This window comes from Anoplopoma fimbria, chromosome 20, assembly GCF_027596085.1.
Source record: "Anoplopoma fimbria isolate UVic2021 breed Golden Eagle Sablefish chromosome 20, Afim_UVic_2022, whole genome shotgun sequence".
Lineage (NCBI taxonomy): Eukaryota > Metazoa > Chordata > Actinopteri > Perciformes > Anoplopomatidae > Anoplopoma > Anoplopoma fimbria.
The window spans coordinates 21,396,332-21,417,441 of NC_072468.1; the positions used below are offsets into that span (position 1 = coordinate 21,396,332).

The 21,110-nt window shown below is 39.1% G+C and overlaps 1 protein-coding gene across 1 annotated transcript; it reads left to right on the plus strand.

The window, feature by feature from the left end:
* The first annotated feature begins 9,646 nt into the window (after nucleotides 1-9,646).
* LOC129109471 (free fatty acid receptor 2) lies at nucleotides 9,647-12,655 on the plus strand. Its single transcript, XM_054621542.1, has 2 exons — nucleotides 9,647-9,734; nucleotides 10,353-12,655. The coding sequence occupies exon 2, from the start codon at nucleotides 10,596-10,598 to the stop codon at nucleotides 11,598-11,600; it is 1,005 nt and encodes a 334-aa protein (XP_054477517.1). The 5' UTR covers nucleotides 9,647-9,734; nucleotides 10,353-10,595; the 3' UTR covers nucleotides 11,601-12,655.
* The last annotated feature ends 8,455 nt before the right edge of the window (nucleotides 12,656-21,110 follow it).

The following is a 21,110-nucleotide window of genomic DNA, read 5'->3' on the forward strand; positions in this document are numbered from 1 at the left end:
GAGAGAGAGATAATGAAAATGAATGCTTGCACAGCTCAATCAGAACATCAAGTTTAATATTGAAGCAAAGTACACAGTCTATACAACCATTTGGTTTGAAGCTATCATCAGTAAGACACACTTTAAACTACAGCACTTTTTCCCCCCTTTGACCTTTTGAATGTATTTTATGTCTAAATGTGCATCCCAATAAACAGATAATAAGAAAGGAATATGTAATGAAAGTAATTTCTTGTAAGAAGGGGAATCAGGATGAGCAGTTATTGGTATAAGAGACACGTATTTCTTTTAGAAGAGTGTTGCCGTGAAGTCCTTAGCTGCTGACTTCTAAATGCTCTCAAACGTTACCAAATGTTCCCCATGGGGTTCATTAAAATTTCATCACACCTCAATACGGCAGCACAGCGACTTCCCTCGTTTCTTTTTACGCTGCAAAGATGTTAAAGAGGTGTATTTTGTACGTCTATTGAGAAATTTCACACTCTAGTCAGAGGAGCAGAGACTTTCAAGTTTCATCGCCTTCGTCTCCGGTCCAATCGGGGCTTCCTTTTATCTCGCCAATCACCCACTGTTTGACAAAACCATTCATTCAACTCTCTTTTACTCCCATAATGAGATGCATTTTAAGAGCTATTCTTTTTGCTCTTTCAAGATATTATCATCTAAGCTTCTGGTCTGAGGATCAGCAGCTTCAGCTCAGTTCTGTATATTTATCGCTCTCTGCAGTTGTTCAATGAACTAAATTCTTTTTGGCTCTGAACTGACTACAAGCAAGACCTTGAATCATCAATGATTAATTCAGACAACTTTTGTGTGAAAGTCAGAGCTAAAATATTAGTAATCAAGGATGTTTGTATTGTAAATAAAAAGAGGACTCATAATGGAGGCTGCTTTTCAAATAAAGGCGACATAATAGATGGTCGGCGCAGAGAACAGCTCAACAAGCCCTGTAAACAATCAACAATATGTTTCCCGTTGTGCATATTCGTCATTTTCAGGCTCATAATGAAGGGCTTGATGACGATGGAGCATTATTGCTTAGGAACCTCAAACATTAATGCTTTCAAAGCCCGTCCATACATCCATCAGCCTCTATCAGCTTTGCTTTTTTACAACCTCTCTGTGACTTCCCAGCAACACCAGCTAACCCAATAAAGGCCCGTGACTTGGATTCATTGTACAGGTGTGTGACTTGGCCTTGTTCCCAGAAGGGGGAGAAGTTTGAAAAATCTTCAAGTTGATCATGAGCTTTGGCCTAAAAAAACAAATCTTGGTTTCCGTGTTTACAGGACTCACACAAAAGCCGGGGAATCACAACATGCTGTTGGTTGAAATAATAATTGCACATGTTGGCAGTGAGAGTAGACTTCACAGCACTTTGAAATGAGACTACACAATAGTCTTTCTTTTGATATTTCTCTTTAAAAGGAATTGATGTGATGATTATAAAACTGATTAGTTGTTATGGGCGAGGAGCCAGGGGCTGGAAATCCATTTTGCCTCCATGGCTTTTCACACTGTCATCTCTTTTTCTCTCAGATTTCCGTCCTAAAACATTTATTCCTTGGACTCAGGTCAGACTTGATAAGGCTGCCAGCCAAATGTACAAGATTATCTTTTCAACATAGCAAGCTTTATTTTATGAATGTGTCACTGGGAATAAAATGAGTCCAGCTACTGTATATTGGAAGCAAAGTCACTCTTCAAATAGCAATATGGTGGCTTAGCAGCCAGTGAACTCTTCTGTCGGGATGGGAGTATTATATTGTTCTTTTTTTTCTTTTTCTCTTCCACAAATATAAGGAAGCTTATAGGTTCATGCTCTGGGTATTAACAGAGGGATTAGCAAGGAGGCTCAAGTCCGTGAAGCACACAGCCACAATCTCTTCATTGTTGAGATATCTTCTTGAGGTAACACAATTAACTATTTATTTCAAATGCAGTGGCAGCCATGTGATGCATCTGACCTGTTGTGACTGAGCACGCAGTCCTGTGAGAGGCAACGGTTGATGATGTAGACCAAACAAATTTCCTGAAAAGAGGCAGCTGTAAGATCCTCTTTTTCAGAAATTTGACAAATCAGCTGTGTGAGGTGACAAGCCTTGCTGTTTCTACTGTGTCCAACTAAGTGGAAATGGTGCAACGTATGACAGTTGATTATCACCAACATACCGTAGCAGATACAGCCGATTAGACCTCAGATCAGAGGAAGCATCTGTAAGCCAACAAGTTAAATGTTCTGTAGAACCAGTGATGGAGAACCTAAATGTAATTGTACTCCCTCTTCTTGAGTATTACCATTGTATTCTGCTTTAAATTTCTTCTCCACAACAATTTAGCAGGACTTGAAACTTCTCAGATTAATATTCAACATATAAACATATGACAATCTTACAAATTACAGCGCACTGTTAAACTTCAACTCTCCAATTCTCTCAAAATGTTGTTGTTGTTGTTGTTGTTATTCCTTTCCCATTAATCATCTTTTGATCCCTCAGATTTATCTTGTGGCCAGTAAAATAGTGCTTATACATTGATGATCAGCATTACAACTCAATAATGTAATAAATAACAATATATCAGACACTCAAGAGTCAAAGCAAGTACTTTCGAAATTATTCTTTGAACAACAAACAGAGAGGCGCGGATAACAACAACCACAGAGGGAGAACAACTTCCTCGTTCTCTGCTGAGATCGCCATTACTTATATTCATGCTCTGTATCCTGTATATAGAACCACACCTCTCTGCGCTTCCTTTGGAGCAGTTACCCACCCAGTTACCCACCCAAAACCCTATAGAGACTGTGTCTGCCCCACGGCCACTTCAATTATTTAAAGTCAACAGAAGAGGAGTTATACAAAATAACTTAATAAAAGTTAAGGCAACCAATGCAACAGTGCATCAAAACAGGACAGTTAAATGTGGACTCTTAAATATTAGATCTCTGTCATCTAAGGGTGTACTTGTAAATGATTTAATATCAGATAATCACATTGATTTATTTTGTCTTACTGAAACCTGGCTGTGTCATGAAGAGGTCGTTAGCCTTAATGAATCAACTCCTCCAAGTTATATTAATACTCATATTCCTCGAGGCACAGGCCGAGGAGGTGGAGTAGCAGCTATCTTTGACTCAAGCCTATTAATAAACCCTAAACCTAAATTAAATTACAACTCATTTGAAAGCCTTGTTCTTAGTCTTTCAAACCCGAGCGGGAAAGCATTAAAGTCAATTTTATTTGTTATAGTGTACCGTGCACCAAGTGCGTATTCTGAATTCCTATCTGAATTCTCAGAGTTTTTTATCAAGTTTAGTCCTCAAAACAGATAAAGTTATTATTGTAGGGGATTTTAATATTCATGTGGATGTGTATAATGATAGCCTTAGTACTGCGTTTAGTTCATTATTAGATTCTATTGGCTTCTGTCAGTGTGTACATAAACCGACTCACTGTTTTAACCATACCCTCGACCTTGTTCTGGTATATGGTATTGAAATAGAAAATGTAATTGTCTCTCAACAGAACTCTCTTTTATCGGACCATTATCTAATAACCTTTGAATTTTTTCTACCAGAGTGTACGCCATTAGGCAAAAGTTTCTACACTAGATGTCTATCTGATAATGCTGTAGCTAAATTTAAAGAAGCGATTTCTTCAGGGTTTTATTCAGTACCATTGCTCAATATAACAGAGGACTCCTACGCTAACTTTAGTCCGTCTCAGATTGACCATCTTGTTGATAGTGCTGCATGCTCACTGCGAATGACACTAGACTCTATAGCTCCTCTAAAAAAGAAGCTAATAAAAGAAAGGAGGTTTGCTCCATGGTATAATCCTCAAACCCGCGATTTAAAGCAAATATCGCGAAAACTTGAAAGGATATGGCGTTCCACCAATGTGGATGAAGCGCGGTTAGTCTGGCGAGACAGTCTTAAAATATATAAGAAGGCACTCCGTAATGCTAGAGCAGCCTATTATTCAGCATTAATAGAGAAAAATAAGAACAACCCTAGGGTTCTCTTCAGCACTGTAGCCAGGCTGACAGAGAGTCACAGCTCTGTTGAGCCGTGTATTCCTATAAACCTCAGTAGTAGTGACTTCATGAACTTCTTTAATGATAAGATTCTAACTATTAGAGAAAAAAATTATAATCTACTGCCCTCAACCAGTACCGATCGATCCACAGCTGTAGAACCTGAAATATATTTAGATGGCTTTTCGCCCATCGACCTTCAACAATTGACTTTAACTATTTCTAAGTCTAAACCTTCCACCTGTCTCTTAGACCCGATTCCGACTAGGCTGCTTAAGGAAGTTTTACCTTTAATTAGCAATTCTTTATTAGAAATTATCAATCTGTCTTTACTAATGGGCCATGTACCACAGGCCTTCAAACTAGCTGTAATTAAACCTCTTCTTAAGAAACCTACTCTTGATCCAGAGGTGTTGGCTAACTATAGACCTATATCTAACCTTCCGTTCCTCTCTAAGATCCTTGAGAAAGCAGTAGCAACAATATAGTTTCTCTTGCTCTAGCATCCAGCACTACCGTTAAGAACCTTGGAGTTATCTTTGATCAGGATCTGTCTTTTAACTCTTATATAAAACAGATCTCAAGGACAGCCATTTTTAATTTACGTAACATTGCGAAAATCAGGCAAATCCTGTCTCAAAGCGATGCAGAAAAACTAGTTCATGCATTTGTTACCTCTAGACTAGATTACTGTAACTCCTTATTATCAGGCTGCTCTAATAGGTCTCTTAGATCTTTACAGTTGATCCAGAATGCTGCAGCACGTGTTCTAACAAAAACCCAAGAAAAGAGATCATATTACTCCAGTATTAGCTTCTCTGCACTGGCTCCCTGTTAAATCAAGAATAGAATTTAAAATTATTTTACTTACCTACAAAGCTCTAACTGGCCAGGCACCGTCTTATCTTAAGGAACTTATAGTTCCATATTACCCAACTACAAAGCTGCGCTCAATCAATGCAGGGTTACTTGTGGTTCCTAGAGTATATAAAAGTAGGATGGGAGCCAGAGCCTTCAGTTATCAGGCTCCTCTTCTGTGGAACCAGGTTCCAGTTTCAGTCCGGGGGCAGACACACTCACCACTTTTAAGAGCAGGCTTAAGACCTTCCTTTTTGATAGCGCTTATAGTTAGGGCTGGCTCAGGTTCGCCTTGGTCCAGCCCCTAGATATGCTGCTATATGCCTAGACAGCCGGGGGACTACCTAGGATACACTGAGCTCCTCTTCTCTCACTCCCTCTTTATGTATTAATCTCCTATTTATGCACATTACTGATTTTACTTCTTCCCCGGAGTTCTTGTGCTTTCTCGCCTGGCAGGTTCCCAGGAATCGGGGTTATATTTGGACTGTCATCGTGCCACCTGCTGAGGCCCTGCTGACACCCACTACTACTACCACTATCATTATTAGTCACATTACTATTATTATTGCCTGTACTATTACGCTTATTGACTTGCTTCTACCCTGGAGTCTTTGTGCTTTCTCGCTTCGCAGGCTTCTATAAATCGTGGCTGTACCTGGACCGTGGTCGTGCATCCTGCTACGGCCCTGCTGACACTGACTGCTACCACCATTATTATTATTAGTCACATTACTATTACTATTACCTGTACCATTAAGCATTTTAGCTTTACTTCCACCCTGAAGCCCTTTTTGCTTTCTCGCTCTGCAGGTTTCCATGAATCGTTGTGGTACCTGGACCGTAGTCGTGCGGTGGACACCCACTGCTACTTCGATTATTATTATTAATCACATTACTATCCCTATTTTCATAATTATAATTCTATTATAATAATTGCTGCTGTTATTATAAGTAGTCTTATTATATGAATCATTTATGTCATATACATTGAATGTGTTGTATCTCTGTTATGCTGCTCATTCTGTACACATGACATCTATTGCATTCTGTCCATCCTGGGAGAAGGATCCCTCCTCTGTCGTTCTCCCATAGGTTTCTTCCTTTTTTCTCCCTGTTAAAGGTTTTTTTTTTTTAAAGCCCTCTGAGGCAAATTTGTAATTTGTGATTCTGGGCTATACAAAATAAACTGAATTGAATTGAATTGAATTAAGTATACTTGACCATTGATATTTCTGTTCTGGGATTTTAAATACAGAGTTTTACTTGTAATGGAGCATTTTTACTCAGGCTGCATAATTTATTGTAACATAGCAACAGACTACGATAGTTAGTTGAAGGTATAAAACTGCACTTTAGAATCTAACTATCATTCTTTTTTTTTTTTTTTTTTGGTGACTTTTGTATTCAGGTCAATTAGTTCAATAAAAGAATGTCTGAAATAATTTAATAGTAGCAGTTGATGAAAAACTGTTAACTTTGGTGTTTTCGTCATATGCAGTTGCATTTGGTGTCGATTACCTCATCAGAAACCTTTTTTTTGGTTTGTTTAATTCCTTCCCCTTTCTCATAAGACATATATTTTTTTGTATGTTCTCCATTTACAGTAAATCAAGCAGGGGGAAAGCACACAACCATGTCCGCTTCATCTGCCGCTCAATCATCTCCTTCCTCTTCTTTCTCCTCTATCTCGCTTCAAAGCTCTTCAAAAAGCCTGTTGATGACATGCAGAGCATCTCTCGCTGCCCATGTTTGGGCTCTTTAACAACACAAGCACTCTGACACTTTGCTCATAACAGCCGTGTCAATTGAACTTCAAAGTGGCCTTTCCCAGTGAGCACAAAGCAGAGGGATGCAGAGAGTGATGGACTGTTTATTTTCTGGTTAATATCATGGTCCAGTATGGCGGCTCGCATTAAGGTCCAAACAGGTTTTTATTCTTCTATTTTTCAGTTAATAATTTCGACTGATGTTAATTAACACAAAAACAATTAGCTGTTTCAGCCACATTTTTATTCCTTAATGAAATATTCAGAGGCTCCACGGGACACTAAAACACCTCTTTAAAATACTCACTAATGCAATTCATCTATAGTTTCTCTCTATTTAACCTCTAGGAGACTAGAGAAGAGGAAAAAAAGTGGGGGCAATAAAGTACATCTATTATGGCAAAATAGAATAAAAAATAGGAGAAGAAAAAAATCTGTTATGGATTGCTCCGATGTGCAGAGATTGTTTCCGATATTTGGGACCTGATACCTTGGCACCTAATAAATCTTTCTCCTCCTGGAGTTTCACAATGTATGATTCTATTCCTGCTGCTTCAGTAACCACAGACTCCTGTTCTGCAGGCTTTTCTTTGTACCTCAACACTGTGCGTCTGAGCCGTGTCCTTGTTCTATTCTGTGCGCTCCTTCACAAATATCGCTCTGTTGCATCAGCTTTGTCTAACTTCATCTCCAGTTTCTCAACCTCTGAAAAGCACCTAAAGGTTGTGGTTCTTCTGCTGCCATTCACAAACTGTTCTCACAACAATCAACCTGTCCGACCTGTCGCTGCTGGGGAAAGTCCGTTATTTCCCCTTTACACACGCAAACATCCACACACCTGCAACACCTGCCTGGAACCTCCTTCTTTGTTTATTTTGTGCTTTCATAAACACACATAACAACTTGGGAAGAATGAATCAGCCATTTTTTTTGCCATAATGCTCGTCAGTGCTCCCTGTGGTGCCCTACTGCTGCTGTTGCTGCTATACTGCAAGTGCTATCTCTGCTAGACAGTATGCATCACTATTATCCAACAAGTCCTCCAAATGAAACCATAAAAGACATTGTCTGTCCATCCCCTCTATAGAACGACACATAAATCCCAATTTTGATTTAATTTACATTTGACTACCCTAGGCAAGCACAAAATAAGTAAAATGTCCCAGCAGTGTGGATTTAAAACTGCATTCAGACCTTCATGTTGGGAAATACAATATAAAATAAAATATAACAGTCATATTTTCATGTAACGTAAATCTGAATTTGGTCTAGGTTTGGAGCGTTGGGGGATTTCAGTATTTCTACGACCTCTGCTACACCTCCTGCTTATACTCTGATAATAAAAATGCTATGAATAATAAATGATAATAATTCTTGCAGTTATAGCCATTAGCTAAATGAGGAAATTTACTGTACGTGCTGACATTCAGCCCTATGTACAGTGTGTCATCTTCCTTTGGCCACATCTTCTTGTGAAAAAGGAGATTCTTTCAGAAAAAGTCAAATATGGGAAGTGAAACTGCAAAATGGGAACATGACTACAGATTTCCTTGTGTGTCTCTTGCCAGGAGGGTAAATAGTATCTTTGCTACTTGCCGAAGAAGGTTGTCCTGAAGTGATGAAATATCACCAAGCGCTACAGGAAAGTTTGAGTTCAAACAGCATCCTCCCCCCGCCTCCCCCCGCTGTCACTCTCTAAAAAACAGCTCTTACAGTGGAACACACCAGCTTGCATAATACAATGTGATCGTCCAAACAATGTATGTGTGGAATACAAATGTGATGATTTCAGACAGGAGCACATTGCCTCAAACTCAAATATTGTCTTACTTGATCGCTCATCTGGGGCTGCAGAGGCATGCAAGAAGTTGAAAGAAGGTCTCTGAATTAGATCAATAGCATGGGGCAGGAAGTGACTGACACGGTAAAGGGGACAAATACCGAATAAGGACTTGTGTCAGACAGGTAACAAAATATCAAAAACTCACACATGGGAATCAAGTGTTTAAAGACTTAGCTCAAGCGAAGGTGCCTCAGAGTGATTTACATACATTAGCCAACATCAAAAAGACTCTTTGTACACCTCATTATTACTTCAAAAGCTCGTTTCTCTCACGTTTATCTGTGTTTTCACCTGTTTCAACTATTAAATACAAAACTCGACCCTGCTGTGATATTAGGAGGTAAATATAAAAAGTCCACTGATCTCTTACAACACTGGGTGTTTTTTCTGCCGCATACAGCATGATCTCACAATGGGAAGTCTCATCGGTGTTCTCTAGATAAACCACAAGTCATTTTTTTTTACTTATTATTGTGTACAGTATATGGCTGATCAAACAACTGGCCTCTGTTTGAATAACCATATAGCTGGCACCTGCTGCCCTCACCACATGTTGTGAAGGGAGCGACAGCCCTGACAGCAGGTCATTGCTTTTGTGTCAAATGTCTTTTTCTTTCCTTCTTATAATAAAGACGCATCCATGGAAGCAGTGGGCACGGATAACTGAATATGATTTAATAACCTATGATCAGGCAGGCTGGCAGAGACTGTCTGCGCCACTCATATTGCAAAAAGGGGCAAGTTGTAACCACAGTAACCATGTTTGGCGAGCGTGGGAGATAAATTGCAGCAGTATCTCCCTAATAATAATTTCTATTATCTGCGCTGGTTGTTTAGATTATCATGCAAATAAGGGGACGTGCCGACAGCAGGTAGGAGCTGGAGGCTGGTGAATAGAGGAGATCAAATAAAACAGTTGAGCAATCACCACATGTGGGTGTGCCAAGAAACACGCAGTGGAATAAGGTAAGCAACCATTTCTTCTTTTTTCTTGACGTGGTTTATCTTCAAAAGGGCTAAAATAGGAAGCTTGGAGAGTTTTTTTGAGAAATGTGTGAACTGAAAAACCACCAACGCAGATGAGGAAGTTGCTTAAATAGGTGGCACTTCTTCAGTTTCTTCACATTTTTCTGTGAAGCTCTTAAAAAACTCCCCTCTGGTCTATAAAAGTTCAGTGTCTGCCTAACACTGTTCACTTCTATGTGATGCTGCTCATGGCATGAATGGTAAGAAACTAGCTTTTCTTAAAATTATTTTTAAATTATTTATTTTCTTTCAATCTTACAATTGTCCTTCAGTCTTTATTATGTATTTCCTTTTATAAAAAAAGATGCAGGAAATAGACACAGATGATGACAAAAGTGTGTTGCGATGCTCGGCCAGCTAAAGCGTTGAGCTCATTTCTCCTGTGTAGTTAAGTCATTATGTTTATGAGGGTCATAATTTTCTCAACATGTCTAGTAAATGTGCATATATTGAAAACAGGGGCTGGAAGTTAATGATAAAAGCATCATTGTACGGTATTTACGACACGGAGGAAGCAATAACACAGCATTATGGTTCGCATACAAACCCATGAGCCAGACCAAAACACTGGCTCCTCATTAAGAGATAATTGAGCTTCACAATAAACTCTGAAGTAGGGTTATAGGAGGAAATTAAGAGGGAATATAGAAAAAAAAAGAATTAGAGTTTATCTCTCTTCTTCCTGTGGTCTTTCAGCTTGTAGGCTAAAAATGTAATAGTGTAGCAGTGCACTCTTAAACCAAGTGTCAAATGGACGGTCGGTGGAAATACCCTGCTGTGTGGTTTTGTAATCTCCTTCCATTCTCTCTTATCTGCAGAGCTCAAAACCCTCGAGGAAACGATGAGCGTTGGTTTATCGGTTGGGACAGGAAAACCACGCTGTCTCGCCGGGTTTGTTCCAGGCCACTGACCCAATAAGAAGCCTTCGTCTCCTGCGGTTCTAACTGTTCGACAGATCAAACATTCCCGGTGCCGCAGTGTATTCATTCCCCTCCCCAAGAGTCAAGGACATAATGTGGCACGTCTCCATCCTTGGCTGACTGACTTACATCGAGGCCACCATGCAGGAGTGTCACACTGGACTATGTCTGTCTGTCTACATCATCACCTTTGTGCTGGGCTTCCCGGCCAATGTCCTCGCCTTCTACACCTTCTGCAAAAAAGTGAGGCAGAAACCCACGCCGATCGACATCCTGCTCCTCAACCTGACCATCTCCGACCTCCTCTTCCTCATCTTCCTGCCCTTCAAGATGCAGGAAGTGATGAACAACATGATGTGGAACATGCCCTACCCCCTCTGCCCGCTGTCCGCCTTCGTCTTCTACATGACCATTTACAACAGCACCTTCTTCCTCACTGCGGTCAGCGTTGAGCGCTACCTGGGCGTGGCGTTCCCCATCCAGCACACGCTGAAGAGGCGACCAGTGTACGCCGTCGCCGCCAGCATCTTCTTCTGGATTTTCACCTTCATCCACCTCAGCATTGTGTTCATCGTGCCCTTCATCGGCTCACACAACTCCCCGAATGCCACCTCAAGCCTCAATGTCTCTTCCATTGGTAACAAGAAGAAGGAAGTGTGTTATGAGAATTTCACACAGGCTCAGCTGAGGGTCCTGCTGCCTGTGCGCCTCGAGCTCTGCGTGGTACTATTCTGCATCCCCTTCCTGATTAGCAGTTTCTGCTACATCAACTTCATCAGGATTCTGTCCAAGCTGCAGCACATTGGCCGGCGCCGGCGCCTCCGGGCCATTGGCATGGCTTTGGGAACACTGTTGGTGTTCGCTTTATGTTTTGGCCCCTATAACGTCTCGCACATTGTCGGTTATATTACATGGAGAAGTCCCGACTGGCGAGACAAGGCTCTGCTGTGCAGCACCTTTAACGCTTGTCTAGACCCTCTTATTTTCTACTTCTCCTCCTCTGCTGTGAGAAAGACTGTGGGTAGTGTGATGGAAGGGGTTAAGACTCGATGCATGTCCTGTCACATGCTCCGGGCCTTGTGTGGGGGCACTAACAAGACTGCAAAAGATAAGGAACACAAACAAGAGGAGATCAATGCTATCTGAGTGGACTGAAAGAAAGCCGTGAGCAGCTGCCTGCACGAATTAGTTATTTCTTCATACCTGGAAGCATGAAATGAATGTCATGTTTATGTTTTTTTTACATGTGAGAAAAAGACTTACTGTTTACAGTATACTGTTAGACTTTCTGATGAACTTCCTATCAGAAAACAAGACAAATGAGGAAACCTGAATGACTGAGCAGGCCACAGCAGCTTTTATGCATTGTAATGAGCAAGCCACAGAGACAGGCCACTTTGAACAGTCATATTCAAATGAAAAATACTTCTTACATAACAGCAAGATTTGATGGGATCTCAAGGCAGACAGGTGTGGTGGAGTGCTGCATCAACAAAATGAATATCTAAGCAACAGCTACGGACGTCACCTCTAAGCAATAAGAGACAAAGCTTTCCTAACACCTTTGACCATGAACAGGATATGTCGTCTGTTTGTAGAAACATGCTCATTAGGTGTCGGCTGTACTGGGACAACTGAAGTGTTGAAAATGAAAGGGCTTTGTACGACCTTACAAACACGCATGCAGCTAATATGCAGTTTGCTTATATTTGTGTATTTTGTATTTTTCTCTTGCAGATTTGAGTTTATATTATTTTTAATCATATAAGGATTTTATAATATCGAAACTATATATGGCAATGAAGTAGCAAAAATGTTTGAATGTATGTTTGAATGCATAAAATATATGTCTGAAAGATGTATAACAGATTTTGTAATTACATGAGACAAAACACAGAAGTACTATTTTCATACACAAATCATATAAAAATATATTTTGCATAATGTAGCAGTCATATAATACATGTTTGAGCGTACACGAGCCGAAGAATAGAAAGTGACAACATCAAGACAAACCGCTATTTTCATAAACAAATCATGTAATAGTCATAAAATAATTTGTTTTTGAAAGAGTGACGAATGTGAACATTGCATGTAAATATCCATTGCATGACCTGAATGTAGATGTGATCGTATATAACATTTATACCTTTTTAAAAAAACATTTATATGATGACATTCATAAAAATAAAATAAGAAAATAAGCAATAATTGTGAGCAATATTAAGTTTATTGAGCATATTATTATTTTGTTTTTGTTTTGACATAATTCATCTGGTTATACTGTGGATACATCATCTTGCTTTAAATGTAAAGGCCATTATTACTGGCAGTTTGTGGTGCTATTGGTAACGTGGGCAGTCCTAAATTAGAAAATGAACTTCCCCCGACAAATGATTCAAGATCTCACCCCACACACCGCACACGTTAACAATGCTATCACACAAGCGAGCGCTGGCATCGGCTGTAATCCATTTTTTACGAGGATTAGGCCTGCGCGGAGGTTGAGCTGATTGCTGTATCTGTTTGACAGGTGGATCATGCATGAGGCATTCATTCTGACACACAGACCCCGAGTGAATGACTAAGATGTGTGAACTACCAGCCAGTGGCACGATTAAGCAGATCCAAAAACACGCTAGTCAGCATGCCGCGGCGATAAGGAGTCACGGAGAAAAAAACTGCTTTGATGTGCAGAAAGAAATCAGCACGGCATCAATGTTTACAGGATATAGAGCCCACCAGAATATACAGCAGGGGTTTACAAAATGGGAGAAGCTTTCAAATATTATATATGAGAGAGAGAGGGGGGATTATGAACAGTAGTGCAGAATTAACTGTTCAGTCAGTTAATTCTCATTTCTGAGCAATGACTCTGGACTCGATTCGTGTGATGTTGTTTGTCAAAGGTTGGCCGGCTGAGATGAGTCCACCTGAACACCAAGCGGCCCTTTCTTGTTTTCTCTCTCACTTCATTTTGTATTTCCAGGAAGACAATAATTGGTCATTGCGTCAGTGTTGACATTTTCCAAACAATGTGCGATAGGTTACAGGGATAAGGCATAAGAAAAAACAGCCCTGTGTGTATGCATTTGTGTGTGGGTGTACATGACTTGTTTGCCAAAGGCAGAATAGAAAATTGTACTCACCTGGCAGATACAATTTCCCCTGCCCACAGAAATGTTTGACGGCTGTTGAGAGCAAGATCACATACATCAAATATAGTCTTTTAACCGCTTCCTGTAATTCTTGCTGAGAGGGTGACTCATATTTACCTTCCAATAAAAGACAACGGTCATTGCAGAGAGGAGGCACATCTTCAGAATGTTCAAGTGTCTAATCAGCTCGTCAGGGGAGGCATCTGGAAAGTAGAAAAAAAAAAAAAAAAAAAAGGCAAACACTGATTAGCACTGACTTATCATGTTATTGAGCACGACAGAATTAAATCAGGAAGGTTGAATTGGCTTCGGTTGATGGACATTTGCCTCCTCGCTGGGAGGAGAGAGGTGTTTAAACATTGATTGGGTAAATCATTAATTTGTTCAAGTATGCAGTATTTCAGGCAATCTGTTGCCTTGGAATGATCGATGTCTGACCCACATTAACAGTCGAGTAGGGCAAACACTGAACAAGCGACTTGTGGTATGTGAGGCTCTGGCGTCCCTGAACTCTGTGTCAGTACAGACTGTGTTATTAGGAAGTGGAAAAGGTTGTGAACATCTCACATCTCATCATTACAAGAGGTTACATAAGTCAGAGTTATAAGCCTGTGTTACTAAAAACTTAAAGTTGCTCTTACCAATATTTTAATAAGACTAAAGGATGAAATGACTATTAGAAATGTGAAAGGAGTCGCATGCAGTGATAAACCCTACCAGAATTTTGAAAAATGTTAGTTTCCTTCAGCTCAACCAAGCTTTTTTTTTGTCTTTCAGCTATTTAATTTTCAGTATTCTAGTCCGCTACTTCACTGTTTTGGTTCATTCCAATCGCTCTGATCACATTTTTGTTTCTTTTAATGTTGCAAAGGGTTAGGTTAAACTTAGATAAATCAACTGTACCGGTCCGGCACCAAACGGTTAAAGAATCAGATATTTCCCTAAGGAGTTGGTGGAGACCAAATCAGAGCTAAATTGACTTACATTTACTCTAAAAACATGACCCCAAATAATGATAATGTCCATTACATGAAAGCTTTATCATCTTTGGAAAGTGTAATATTAATGTTGTATTGACAGATTACTTTAGGCTGACGCTAAAGGTTATACTTTGTATAAACCTGATTATTACTTCAGCAGTTTAAATCAGTTTTTTTTTCAGATTCTGGGTAAATAGGTGCAGTGTTTTCTTTCCCCTCAAATTGCAAAAACATGTGCTCCTCATTTGCCAAAGCAGTGATTTATAATATAACTCACAGAAGAAAAAACATGATTTAGTAAAATAGTTAAAAAATGTAAAACTTGTGGGCATTATATAGTAACATATTTTTGTCAATTTTTTATGTTGCAGAACATTTAGGATATTAAAAGAAAACTTCCAAATGGGAATTTAAACTAGTAAAAAAGAAATCACACAACCAGTGGCTCTTTGCACTTCGTAACTAATGCCTCCAGGACAAATTTCAAACTGTGATCGTATTTGGGAAATGGATCGATTCTCCTTTTTTATTTACCCCACATGAAGGATGCAGACAGAACCATGGTCATGGCAGGGTGGTCCTGCACCCCATAAGAGAAGATGATCCCTGTTTCCAAAGACCAAACACACTGAAGAGATTCACTTCCCGGCTGTGGTTGTCCATCACCTGAAAACACGTTGAGTGGCTTGTAGGCATGGAGTTCACCAACCTGAGGTCAGCGGGGCTCGGGGGTTCAGACAGGTTAACATGAGGGTTGAACGCAGGAAGGGTGCATTTGGTGACTGACAGGTGATCGATATTGGCTGCTGAGCTCTGGTAGGTCCAGGTGAGGGTGAGCTCGCTGGGGTGGAACCCCCCAGTGAGACAAAAGAGAGTCCACTAACCCCCACTAATCTGGAGGTAAAGCTTGGGAGCAGAAGGTAGTGCTAGCAGAAGAAAAGGGGATAAGAAACAAAGTGGGAAAATAGCCGTCAGCAGTCAATTAAATGTGTTTAATGATACACAGCAGCAAAAGTAGATGGCCGTGTTTCAGCCCTAGCCTTTCCTTAGTGTTTATGAGACATTTGTGTGTGTGACTCTCTTAAAAAAAGCAGCGAGGAACCAGCTGTTGATTAACACCCAGCTGATACACATCATCAAAAAGCACCCACACTAGTCAGAAAAATAGTAACAAAGAATGTAATTTATAAGAAAAGTTATAGAAGAAGTTCTAAAAATAATGTAACATTCTGATCTTGCAGCAAATCAATAAATTACATTGAAATTTACACGCTAACATTATAAAATGAAGGTATGAACTCACCACTCATCCCTGTTTCTTATGCTATACTCTTATATTCATAATCTCTAATCATAAAATGTCTTCATGTTTTGCCCACATAGCAATAAAAGGAAAACGAACAAGGATTTTTTTTGCGGGAAAAAGAGTGAATAAATGTGTTGACCCCAACATAGAGATCTGGTCATCCCTCAAATGACTTGATCATTTTGTCGTGAATAGGGAGGGCTAACCATCTTGGCCAACAATGGGGTCCTCAGACAGAGTATGCTAATGTTTTCTGATGACCCTTTTAACCGGCTGAGGTAACAAGTGAAAATGGTGGTAGTCAGGACAACAGAATATTGTTATCAAGGAGGGGGATTGAGTGATTAAAAGACAAACATGCATTTAAAATATAGGTCATAAACCTTTTCTCGGTACGGTCACATCAAACAAATGTCTCAGAAACTCTGACGGAAGCATAGAGCTGAACTGCGTCAGTTTCCTTTTGATGCTGCACAACAAAGTATAAACCTTTTAATTGTGAGTGCTGACAACTACATTTGCCCATTTTGGGGTAATCTAAGGATGATTGAGTTGAGCACGCCAGTTCTTTTGTTTGGGAAACAAATTAAAAACATCAGATGAGATCAATTCAGACTGTAAAATTGGGTTCCATAATAATCTGAAGCAAGGCAAAATACAACAGAAATATAAAAAGTATACAGTGTAGTGGTAGTCATAATGCTGCCATTTATTTAAAAACAAGGACAAATTTAGAGCCAATGTAGTAAAAAGTAAAAGAACACATAAATTAAAGTATGTATGCATAGTACATAATATGCACAATTGTAAAGCTTTCTGAGATCGAGACATAAAGAAAATGGATGTAAATTAGAAGGCTACATACATAACAAATGTTGAAACATATACTATATGATAAATTAGTGTTACAAATTACTATGATTGCCATTTGCACACATTTCACTCAGCATTTGGCATGACATATAAAGTATCCATTCATGTCAAATAAATATAAAAAAATATTTAAATGGTATAAAATGGTCTAGATCTGTATTAAAATAATTAAACAAGAATTAAACAGGTATAAACATGGAAAATGGATTGGTATTTGGGGGAGGCAATAATGCATCCAGAGAAACTCAAAGGAAGCTTTTCTTCTGCATGAATGATTTCCACATAATAATTTGACCATCCCTCCATGCCTTGTTTTCTGGTGAGTTTCAATTCCCTGGGCAAGATCGATACAAGGCACTGCGCATGGTGCCGGGGTGATTATTTCTAGATCTGTCATGAAACTGCTCAGGCAAAAAGATGAACTCGGTGGGAATTTCACATGGCTTGATTTTTTCATAGATTGAGCCTGGCCGTTCCTGTTACGGTGAATCATAGTCCTCCGTGGTGCTTGTATCGAGCTGCCTCACACTAAACACTGTGGCTCTCTACAAATGAGACATAATTACCAGCAACATGGCAACATCACCCAAGCAAAGCCACACTAATGAATTTCTGAAACGAGCAATTTGTCTCTCACCCAAGACGACCAGCTCGGTCCCGTTGCCACACTCTGGGTCTCTCTGCAGGACGTTCACCTCGCAGTAACGCCACCCAGAATCCTCCAGTGCTACCTCGGAGAAGAAGTTTGATTCTTCTCCACAATGGACTTCCTGGGCTTCTTCTCCGACCCCATACTTGAGGGACTCAACTTTGAAATGACAGGACAGGGTGGCCGTTTGACCCTGCATCACGCCGAGAGTGAGGGGGGGGGGTTACTGTCTAACCCTCAGTCCCTCTGGAGTTGCTGTCAGGGCTAAAGACAGACCCATTAATAAAACATGTCATACAAAGAACTTTTAAAAAGTCTAGAGCGGACCTGCAGGTCAACTACAGATACTATAAATGTGTGTTTAGTATTCCTGGGTGACAGAAAACTCAGAGAACAAAATTGGAAGTCGATTTAGTACAATTGTATCTTGAATGGCTCCCAACGTGATAAACTTCACCTAACAACAAAAAATTTTTTTTTTTTTTTTTTCAAAAACAAAAACGAATGCACTTTTAAGTAAAAAAAAGATTTCAACAGCTTTGGAGTATCTGTTTGATTGTGGCGATGGCTTGTCTTGCTAAGTGTGATGAAGTGATTATTAAGTGCGATGATGAAATACTGCAGATAAGATAAGAAAAACACTCAGACACACACACAATTGGAGTGCAGATGAAAAAGAAGACCAGCAAACATAAAACTGGTTCAAAAAGGTTTATCTACCTTGTACTTGTCTTTCTGCACTAATTTAATCATTTTTATAATGAAAATATATCTGTTATTTAATTCAACATGTCATGTCAAATTTTTTAAATGGATATTCAAAATAACTAAGGAAAAGGCAATCCTAACCTGACAGTTTATACAAAGCCAACTCATTTTGTAACATGACTGACTTGGTTTCTCACTGACCTGGTGCTTGGCCTGCCAGCAATAGAAGCAAACACAGGTGAGGCACTACTGACATGCTGCTGGTGTTCCCCACTCCAATCTTGAGTGGTGAAATAATTCCTAAGGCACTCTGAAGTCTGAAGCTTGCAGTGCTTTCAAACGTGAAGTTGTCAGCTGTTTTGTTTGTTGCCCTCTCTGGTTAGAGGTGATGGTTCATTAATAGGTCACTCTTCAAAAGAAACATAAATCTGGGTTAAAAAACGAGAAAATGTCAGTATATTGCAAAAGATATAAACTCTCTGCATACTGAAAGAAACCACAGTGCAATAGTAAGCAAGTTCTGCTGCCATTATTAAAAGGATTCTGTTTCCCTCTATAGTAGTGCAGACACCCTGTTAATCATCCAAACTATTTGATTTGTAGAATATATTTAGATTTTAAGTAATTCCAGTTATTTGTAATACATGTAATGTTTTCCCAAAAAAGCCTTAAGTCACTGAAGGTTGGTTTTTACAGCCAGTTACATGTGAAACAACTGTTTATTACTAAAAAGTTTACCCATAACACAAAGAACCCTTGATGTTGGAAGAAGTAATGATTTAGTATTTCTAGTTTAGAGCAAAAAGTAATAACAAATTCTGTCTTCTCGTTTATAGGATTTGCGGCACATAACTGAATGTGTTGATGTATTCCAAAACTCTTGTTTTGATTTTGGCTTTTGGAGTTTTTCCTGTGCAAAAGCTGTAAATATGAATTTCCTGAGTGGCCTAATGAGCTACAGTATAATGAGTTCAGATCTGCGTCCCCCAGGGGGAAGACTTGTGGTACTAGGTGCAATCATCATCAAAGCAAGACACGCAAGTTTAAAAATATGAGTTCAACTTCAGGAAAAAACAGTCACTCTAAATTGAAAACGATTGATGATCCATTCGGTAAAAACACTGAAAATGCAGCCACTTGAAGGGGCATTACGTTATGCAAAACTTTGCTTTTTGTAAGTCAAGGGGCTTTAAAAAGTGTGATCCAACTTCAACGATAAAGTCATATTCCTTTCAACAGAGAATTATTCCAAATAAGAGAGCAGCGGTGAAGTAAACATTTCATTACTTTACAGTTTCACATTGTTCTTTAAAATGCCAATATCACTTATGGTCAGACTATTGGTAAAAGTCAATGTCACCTTTTCAAGTATATCCAATGAATACAACCCCAACTTAATGTACTTACCGAATAACACATTCAACGTACCTATAATGCAAAGTGTTATTGAATACTCAGACAATATAACTCTGTCCTTACTAAGTATAAACTTATATAAAGATCGAATACTGTCATTTCACATGTACTTATATTTCTTGGGGAGGGTCTTCCAACGTGATTTAAACTTTTTTCAATATACAGAGAGGATTGTTTTTAGTATGTTGTTTTGTTTCACACAGATTACAATAGGAAAAAAACTGTAGCGGCTCAGTCTTAAAGCTAGAGTTAAAATCCTGGTATCATATGAAACCAGACCTGATGAATCCATTGGTACCAACCTTGTCATCTTAGCTTGTTTGGCAGGGGGATGGATAATGCTCCAAAGTTAGGCAACATTTTGGCAAAGGAAAACTCTCATGCTGATTTTTATAGGTGTTCCTTGAGCTCTCACCTCAAGATATAGATTATTTACTTCCGCTTATTCTAAATATTAGGTATTTGAATATTTCTGCATGCTGGGGTCCCTTAAAAGTCTTGGACAAAACAGAAGAATTCATGTGTGATGATGTTAGTCCCCATGATGTCACTGTTTAAAAGGAATATTCATTAAGCTCTTTCTTAATGTGGTATTTTTCAAGAATTTTTGATTATTTTTCATGAATTAATCAAAGAATTGTAAAATGAAGCACAAAATCTGTGTATTGAATGGAATGAACCCCAAAATTGCTGCAACAACTTATGAGACACAAGTGAGCATGGGAATGGCCATCATTTACTTACATCACGTTTTTCTAACCCCTTATACACTTTCACATTTCATTTTAATTAACTAATCAATAATTTCATGTTAGTTTCTGATACATTGATACACACAGCTGAGCAATCTCAAATTAATCTTCAGGTTCCCAGCTTTCAGATGATGTACACCACTTCTATGTGGCATATACTGTTGACCTGCTGTCCCCCTTAAAGATCCCCCGCCCCCCTAAATGGTCTTAAAGGGTTGAAGAAACAGAATATTGTTTCTATATTGAAATGAATTAGAGCAGATTTGCTTCTGAAAATTATTATCGATTTGATTGACAATAAATTACTAAGAGGAGTGTTTCCTCCTGCATGTAAGAAATGAACATCAACCGAATTACAACAGCCAGTGTTAATCAAAATGGACATACTAGTTAACATTTTCACATTAATGATTGATAATTACTACAGATCAATTCTATTATGAAGTTATCACCCACTCATAGAATTTAAATCATTTGTTGTCAAGTGGTTTGGTATGAGCCATTTATTCTGACAGAGTCTCATCAAACTGAACATTCAGACATTTTGATAAAAAACAAAACAAAACTCTGAGATGAACCTGCAAACACATCAAAAGCTGAGGCTCTTTACTCAGCAGGAAGCAAAAAGCAAGCCGAAACAACTCGCCTGACCTCATCTCCTTTCCAACCACAGGGGCCGACAGAGAGCCTCGCTTCCAGCAACAAACCACACACAGCGAGTTCTCTTAAAAACAAAACAGATTTTTTTATTTTTTTGTCTCCCTCCACTTGATATGATTATTAACTCCACTTCATGGATTTTGAAAAAAAAAAA

Excerpts from the sequence above, each read along its gene's own strand:
- LOC129109471 (XM_054621542.1), top strand. The coding sequence starts at position 10,596 with ATGCAGGAGTGTCACACTGGACTATGTCTGTCTGTCTACATCATCACC.